Genomic DNA, 8,977 nt, shown 5'->3' with positions numbered 1-8,977 from the left:
AAAGTTTTGTCCATCACCTTCCAAAACACAACTAAGGGAAGCTGCCATTTGGGTTTTTTTCCTTTTTTTTTTTTTTTTGCCTATGAGAAGTCTGTGTGTTTGGCTTTTTTGGTGTCTTGCAGGTTAGCGGGAGAAATGTAACTCATGCATCAACTGTGGTTAGACAGATTTATGACACTTTGGGGACATGCTCTTTCCTCTCCCTGTGCTGCTGCAGACCGCTTACATTTTGCAAATAAGTCTGTTGCCAAGACGACAGGCTCCCCCACCTCCCTGGCTGCTTCTTGTTTTGTCATGTGCTCGGGGATGGATAATAGCATCAATGTATGGCGGCATTGATGTACGGCGGCGTCAATGTACAGTGCGCGCACGCACATGGGGGGGTTTGGGAACTTGGAAAGCTTAAGCTGAACCAGAGGGAGAGAAACCTGAAGGAGCCCAGGCGTAGGATGGATGGATGGATAGAAAAGAAGGAACAAGCATGAGGCTATGGGCAGGGAGAAAATAGGGAAATGCAAGGAGACAAATATCCCTCGGAAAAAGTGAGAACAAAGACCCCGTTGGTACTTACTTCCCCCTGGCTTTGCCATTGGTTACCTAGGTGAAGGTTACATGTAGTGCCACTGCCCCTCCATGCCCATATTCATGCCCATTCCACTCATAGGTCCTAGAGGGAGATAAAAATCCAAGAAGATGCCAGAGAATGAGCAAAGTCAACAGATAGTGCCAAAAGCCCCTTTCCAAAACACAGAACAGCAGAGGGTGTAGGGCCACTTGAGCAAGAAGATGCCTGGTTCCCATCGGCAATGTTGAAGGCAGACAGAAGACAGGTGAGGCAAGGCAGGCAGCTGAGACGACGGTGGAGGGCGAAGGTCCGGTTACCTGCACTGGTGTGACTGAGGTCACCCATCAGTGGGTGATGGTCCCATGGGGGCTTACCTGGTGCTCGGATGCCCATGTGCTGCTGGCCGTCCATCACAAAACCTCCCATCGGCTGCCCGTCAGGGTTATAAGGTGTTCCTTGACTTACTGGAAAAGCATAGAACATCGCTTTTTAGCGACAGCCAAAAGGGTCACCTCTTCTCACAGCAACAAGACACAATCCCCCACCCACAGACAGCATGAGATGGCTATCGATATCGGCTCTAAAAAGAGGGAAAAGCATCCACTGTTTGAATTTAGTGGCCAGGCTAACAAGCTTGCTTAGTTTTGGCTAGATTTCCTAGTGCAAGTTTGGAAATGAACTTAGCGATACAAAATCTCGAGACATGAGGAGCCCTGGCTGCAGCTGCTGCTGCTGCTGCCGTCAATGCAAAGACCTGTATAGGAGCTGGATTTTACAGCTGGAATAGTCACACTGAAATTGCAGTGTGTTAAATTACACCCTGTGTGCCTTTCTAAGAGCAGGACCTGAACACGTCCATGCCAGATATTTACCTCTAATGACAAAATAATCAAATGTACTCAAGGAGGAAGTATGGCCCAAAGGCATCTTGAACAATGACAGATTTGGATAGTTTGGCAGCGAGACTCAGAAAACAAAACCAACTGGGAGTAACCAGCTATCTCTCGATGGTAAATACCCACACAGAGTTGTGAGCCAAGATCCCAGACAGAACCAGCACATGAAAACTTGATATTTTTAAAAATAAAAATAAATACCTCCAAAGTAAAACCCAAACACTCAGTGATCCCCAAAGACAGCTACTAAAAAGAAGAGATGAGGGACAAAAGGACCCTATACAAGTACTACTACCTGAATTTGAGGTTTTAATTGTACATTAAAAGCCACTTTCAGAAGTAAGCTGCCTTGGGTTATTAAAGCACATAAAGCTCTACCTCATTGAATGTCTTTGAACTTTACTGAGTCCCACAAGCGATTCTGACCCTTTTGCCCTTTTGACAGGTAATAAAGTTTACAGCAATTCCACACCAAGCCATGCACCAGGGAGTGGTCACAGGAGTAGAAGAAGCTGGGAAAGAAAACTCAAAGTAACTACTAAAAAAATAAAAATAACTTTAATTCCAAATGTGATTTGGTCATAGAGCAGCTAATTTTGGGTTCTTTTTTGAATTTTCAATGTCTTTTTCCCTCAAAATAGTTTAAACTGTTAAAATTATTAGGGTTGTAATGAAACAAAGCTGGTTGTATTTTAATTGTCAATCACTCCCAGCATTCATTTCTCATTTATTTACCAGGTAACGGACCTCCCGGTGAATGGCTTGAGGATGGTTTTCGCCTGCGTGACTTGAATACAGTTACTATTGGGGACTTGCCTGCTCGGTTGGACTGGTCTATCATGGGCTGAACTATTCTTCTCCTAGCATTAATAAACCTGCAAGAAAAAAGAGAAAAGCAAATGGTTATTGAAGGGGACAACTTTCACTCATCCACAAGCTCTCTTGCCCTGCTGTGGTGCTTTCCATCAGGCTGCGTGATGATGCAAATATTGCAAAGCCTCTAACCCTGATGACCTTTGAGAGCACGAGCTTGGGGTTTCCAAGCTGATTTATGTTTGCCAGCTTTTTACCACAGTCAGACACCTCCATTTCATCTTTTCAGAGGGGAATTAGCCGAGTTTTCAGGAAACAATACCAGCAACGCTCTCCTCAATTCAGAATGGGGCACAAAAAAAAAAACGGGTGAAGCTGGCGAGATGCTCGTGAGGGCATCTGCTACCTCCCCCTCATTAGTGCTATTTCTGCCTTATGGCCTCCAACTTCTTTATTCCATTTTTTTTTTTTATCAAAACCTGCCCCTACCTCTTGCAAACCTAATTCCCTTTTAATGTCCACTATTAAGATAATGAACTGTGATGGCAGAACCCTATCAAATGAGGGAACGTCTGAAGTTTTATCACCACTAAGTCACACTGCTGGGGACCTCAGAGCAGTGCATTCCTCCTAGCCATTTTTTGGTGGGCTTTTGCCCCCTCCCCTCTTTATGCAAAGTCTGAGGGGTCAAGGTGAGGTCATAGCTTTACAGTAATTGAATTTATAATCCTGTTTTCTCCAGCTAGGCCTGACCATTTACAGCAAACATCTTGTTAAACTGTAATTACTGGACTACTGAAAATTCACTGCTGAACAATGAAAAGCAGAGCTTTGGAAATAGAAAAAAAGGTACAGTTGTTTTTAAAAACAGCCATCTGCAGCCTTGCACTTTTGTGACTTTTCACCTCAGTTAGTCTTGCTATACTTATTTGGGAAGGAAATATTCAAAATAATTTGGAGTGAAACAGAAGAAGGAGGGGAATCAGAAGTGCCCTGGTCTCCTCTGCAGGTAGTCCCTGTGGTACTGAAATCAGGAGGCTTAAAACCATGGCTGGTAACCTGTCTGAAGAGTTAGAAGAACTTCTTTTGCAGTTTTGCTTATCAGAAAACTTAGTTAAAAAACATTTGGAAAACATCTCCATCCAGATTTAATCACAGAAAAGCATCATTTACATTCTTTACAAGACAGAAAAATAATAATAGGAACACATATGCCACAATATTTACTAGTAAAGGAAGTAGCGTGAGTGTGGGTAAAACCACATTACACTTGGAAAGTGCAATGGGAAACTCCACAAAGGGCTACTTGCTGCTTGTTTTTGTTGCCCTTGCTTGGGATGGCTTAGCAGGAGCTCTCCTACTGCAGAGATAAACCCACCAGGACCTTCCTGTGGGAATCAGCTCTGCCCACCCATTCCCCCACACCAGCAGGGAGAAGAATCACAAGCCACTGCCCAGTGATGTTTGTTTTGCTCTCTTCAAAGACCAGCACAGCAATTTCGGTCTCCTACCTCCTGTTCCTGACTGATTCCCATTACCCAAACTCCTGCAAAAATTAATCAAGATGTTGAGTCATAATCAAACCTGTCTTGACAAAATGGGCTCAAAGGCACCAATTCCGGGTGCAGATCTGGAAACCTTACGCCTGAACTAGGTCATGTTTTGTCAGCAACAGTATTGGATCAATTTTTGTACACATTTCCAATAAAAAAACCAACCATCAACACTAGCAAACGGTGTTGCGAATCGGTTTATCATTATATTGTACAAACCATGAAAATTAGAATCATGTGAGCAGAAGGTTAGACTAATTCTCCTTTCTCATTATAAGCACAGGTGTAGCACAATCACCATGTGAAATAAGCAATTAAAAAAAATCTGCTTTTTTTCCCCCATTAGCTGCCTTAGCTCCATGACCAATTAGAAAATTGTTTAATACCTGTAATCTGCATTTGCAGAAAGCAATTTTCACAGTAACTCTCCTATGTAAAATAACAACACAGAACCCCAGTGCCCCAGCCATTTCCTTCACACAAGCCTGGCAGGCTCTCGCTGTGTTTACTTTTTCCTTCTCCTGCCTGAATGCCAGGACTTGTTACTGCGGCAGGATTTTGGTAACCGTGAGATTGGCTGATCCCCATAATATTCATTGCCAAAAGCTTTTACCACAGTGAAACCCCGAGCAACATTAAGTGGGCACACTTCACAACCTTCTCTTCCTTCTTCTCCAAACTACAAGCGCTTCTATTAAGAAGAGGGGGTGTCTCATAGTAATAAACTATATCGCTAGAAAAATAAACTATATAGCTAGAATTCACCAACAACCATCTACAAGATGTTCCTATGGTAAAACTTATTCTCACCTGTTTGCGGCATGCTATCGCTCAGGATATTTGCTTTAAGAACATTTTACACACAGGTATTTAACAGTTATCTTCTTCCTACGCATTCGTATAAGTATTTTCTGTAAGTAGCAATTCTGCCAATCAGGCCAGTGTTTGTATATCTTCGAGGGGAATTCAGACACAAGAACATTTTCCTTCTGGGCAAAGTAATAAAATGACATTCTTGCTCCTCCCACTAGAAGTCAAACAGAGGTCAGCTCCCCATCCTTGTATCTGTTTAAATAAACTGGTCCAGCTGTTTGTTTCCAGGATGCCCTTTAACCTTCTGTCCCATCCTCCCTGCCTTTGTAACAGAAAGCTTTACTTTGCATTATAGTAGACTCCAAACCACTATGCATTAAAAAAAAAAAGGGAAGAAAGTATGCACTTTCAAGTTTCTTCCTGCATCCAAAACCTAGAATTTGCAAGAACCCATCGGATTAAAACTATTAATGTGGCTTGCTTGAAAGAGCACAATGCAGTGCTGTTACATTTATAAATCACATCGGAGAATTCTTTGCAAGCAAAACTGTGAATTAGCTGTTGCTGCAGACATACACAGGCATGGGAGGATAATTTCTTAATACTGTTTTCTTTTCTTTGATAGAAAGGCCGAGATCTTTTGATCGCTCTGAATTTCCAAAGCACCAGGCTGATGTAACACCAGCAAAAATGACAGAACAGGAAAGCTAACATGAAAAATCTCACTGCTTCTTTTCCCCTATGTTCACATTTACCTATATCAGGAGAAAGAAACCCTAAATCATTCTAATACCTAAAGGTTCAAAGGAATCAAGACGTAAAAAATATATTTGCATATTAAGTGTTACTCAAATGTAGTATTCGCAAAATACGACTCAGCATAAAACTTAATGATTAAGACAGCCGCATAACCTTACTCATGTGAGTAAAGACCTGCACAGGCTCAAACACTTGCATAACATCTTTTTCCCCATACCAGTGCTCTATGTATTGGTACCTTTGCTCCAATGTGGAAGTGGTTTTTTAGTTTGGGTTTTTTCCCCCGCAAAGAGCAGAATCAATAGCAGCACAAACAACACAAGTTCCCTCAGTGTACAAGATGTACCTGTCTCCCTGCCCAAGGAGAGATGAGAACCCTTTTTTTTTTTTCCAAGGGAAGGATCTGGCATGCAGGAAACATTGGGAAAACACAGAAGTGTAAAGTATTTATTATTTTTTCAAGTTAACTTTTCCTTGCCCTTTTGGATACTTGAGATCGTGCTTTCTGTTGTGTTGCCAAAAGCAAGAAAAAACAGCTATTCCACCTGCACAACCCTAAGGGGGAGGAGGAAACCCTCTTTTCTTCAATTTGCATTTTACTAGGATGTTTTCTCTTAGACATCTCGCCCAGGGTCTGTCTCCAGAGGTCACTGGCAGTCTCCCTGGTTGGTGCATCACCAGTCCCACGGGTACGATCCAGTCCCGGCCCCAAAGGTGCAGAAATCCGCCTCTGCACTCTGACCTTCAGCTTGGCCGCCCTCGCTGCCACGCACAAGTTTTGTTTCTTCTCAGCGAGAGGCGGCATGGCTGGTGATGACAAAAGACTTATTTTAGTTGGAAACTGGCTACAATAATAGCAGCCAGAGAGCAAGGATTTTCAGAGGGTCACCAAACCCTCCGAAAGGCACAGCTCACTAAGGCTCAGGTTACAGCTCGAGTGACATTTTCCACACAGATCTGTTCTTTCTCTCTTCTCCTTGTATTTCACTTCTGTTGAGTGAATAAAATGAGACCTTTCTTTGTTGTCACAAATTTTCAAAGTCACCTTTGCTCAAGAATCAACAGAACAATCGTGGGGACTTCCAATTTGCAGTCCTTGAATGAAATTTTCCAGGACCAGCTGTCTTAAAGGAGATGCTGAGACTTAGTGGTATATTGAATTTTTCTCTCCTCCTAGCCCTCCCAAATGAAGAGAGTTTCACACCATTACTGACTTTTGATACTTGGAGTTGCAGGCTGCTCCCCCTCAATATTGTCCCATAGTGTCGCATGCCAGAAGTCTGTTTATCACTAGTAGTGCCAAGAAATTTCTAAAAATCTCTCTGCCTCATTTGCTCCTTGAGCTCCTTCTAGCAAACCAGGCATAAAGACAATGAGAAAGCCCACAGTACCTACAAACCCCAGTGCTAAAATCTCTCTTGCCCCTCTGAAAAAATCCTGTATCCCTCTTGACAAAAAAAAAAATATATTTTTTTTTAATAACAGATGCCAAAGTAAGCAGAGCCCTTCAAACTGGCTAATAATTCACTTGTAAAATCAGCCGTACTCTTTTCTACATACTAGGATACTTCATTTATACAGCAGTGAAACAACCTTCTCTATTCAGCACTTAACAGGTTTATCTAATAAAAACAATTTTAATAGAAAGTGTGCTATAAACCACGATTATTACACTTCAGTAACTGTTTTATTTCTTATTTTAACATATTTTCATTTTTTTTTCTGTGTATTTGTTTTCCAGAGCTTTTTAAAGGAGTCAGTTAAAGAAAATGAAAAAAACTCTAGAAATTATTTCACTGAAAACTTTCGCGTTTTAAAAACAGCCTTAAAAATAGCAAGCTCCCTCTGTAATTATGAACAGAAAAAATAACTGCAGACTTATGAATGGTAATCACATCTTCCCAATCCTAAATGAGAAATAAATGTTAAAATGAGAAATAAATGTTAAAACAGTGCTTACTGCCGTTTTCAGAAAGTTCTGATCCCGAAGTCTGTTAGTGAGCTTAATGACCCGTAACTACCAGTCATTAGCAATCCATGCTCTCTGAACTCCCTTTATTTGTAAAGAAAAAAAACAAACTCCAAGACACTCAAGAAACTTTGTTCAGTTTAAAGTCAAACCTTATGAAGTCATGTTTGGCAACTTTTCTTGGTTTCTCCCCCTCCTCCTCCTCCAAACCAAAGACAGTTCAGGACTGCAATACATCATTTACAAGACTAAATGGAGATAGGGAGGGAAAAGAGTACATGGGCTGCTAACCGCCCACTCCAGACACATAATATTGCAATATACTCCAAAGGCAGTGAGTCTCCATCCATCAGGAGATGGCAGCACCAGAGCCAGGGACTGTACATAGGGCTGTGAGTGTCGCAAGACAACAAAAAAACAAATAAATACTACGCAAAAACTAGTGATGAAAAAACACTAATTAGCTGACAAATTTGATGTAAAGCACTAATGAAAGCCATGTGTGGTTCTGCAATTTAGTTTTAAAAATAGCTTCTGACTTCAAGCATTACTATGTGACACCACCGATGGATTCATGTTGTGCATTCAAAAAAGTTGCTTTAAAGCAGGAGAGTGCTACTGAACCTCTTGCAAGCCAACTCTGCTAATGTAGCAAGCATATCGAGTGCAAAAATAGAAAGCAGGGAGATGGGATCAGGTATGCACTCCTTGAAAGAGAGCCAGCTATGCCCTACATTTGTCCAGCCCAATGTGCACTGGCTCTACCTTTGGCTACCTTTTGTGCTTGCTTTTCTCCCATACCCTTAAACCTTACTTTCCTCCTGCTTCATACCATGCTTCTCAAATCACTGTGGAACGCATGCTGCCTCCAAATAAACAGACCAGATCTGGTGGAGCACCCTGACCCCAGCCCCATAGGACACCATGCAGCTGTGGTGACTGCTTCAGGGTGGCCATGAGCCTGAAGGTAGACTGTGCTCTTGATGTAGAAGGGATGGCTGATGGCTTTCCAATGAAGTAGGATCCATGAGGTCCTGGCACCACTCTCCCCTTGGCCCAGATGCTCCCCTAGCCCCATCTCTGCGCACAGCTCACAGCTGGTGGCTGCTCGATGGGTCTTTCTAGAAGAAAGCTGGGCAGGAAACACTTTTCCTGTCTTCCAAAACTTTTCCTATTCCCTAGCAGAATGGAGCTAAAGCCTAATTGTATCTAGGGAGGAGTGAAGAGCTAACACATGTGGAGAAGGGCTCCCCGGAGATGCACCTTCCTGCTCTACCCATCTGCAGTGCCTTCCCACATCACAGGCAAGCTGCTGTTAGCCTTTCTGGTATGCTCTACTCCTTCTCCTCCTCCCCTCACATCCACAGTTCCTACTAAGTCTTCCAAAAAGCTCAGCCAACATGGAAAGTTTCCAGTGAAAATCCAGGTCCGGCATCCAGATGTCTCCCTGCTGATGCCAGGGAGCCAGAGCACAGGCCATGCTGCAGGTCTTGGCTGTGCCCGTGAGGGCTCACAGCAACCTCATTCCCTGACACTGCAATTCCCTCGGGGTGCAAAGCAGAGGTAAACTTGCCCTTGGCAGCCAGATGATGTAAGGGGAAATCTTTAC

General features: G+C 42.8%; 1 protein-coding gene across 1 annotated transcript in view; it reads right to left on the bottom strand.

The window, feature by feature from the left end:
- LOC104546879 (homeobox protein Meis1) overlaps positions 1 to 8,977 on the bottom strand; it is a gene marked incomplete at its 5' end in the record, with an annotated part of 81,409 nt that overhangs the window by 3,491 nt on the left and 68,941 nt on the right. The window contains 3 exons of the mRNA XM_010192383.1: positions 572 to 667; positions 940 to 1,029; positions 2,278 to 2,336. Of these exons, the coding sequence (XP_010190685.1) occupies positions 609 to 667; positions 940 to 1,029; positions 2,278 to 2,336 (208 nt within the window). The remainder of the gene's footprint in view (positions 1 to 571; positions 668 to 939; positions 1,030 to 2,277; positions 2,337 to 8,977) is intronic.

Source organism: Mesitornis unicolor, unplaced genomic scaffold (genome assembly GCF_000695765.1).
Source record: "Mesitornis unicolor isolate BGI_N332 unplaced genomic scaffold, ASM69576v1 scaffold16969, whole genome shotgun sequence".
NCBI lineage: Eukaryota > Metazoa > Chordata > Aves > Mesitornithiformes > Mesitornithidae > Mesitornis > Mesitornis unicolor.
Note: the sequence above shows the minus strand (reverse complement) of the source record. Positions and strands in the feature narration are given on the sequence as shown.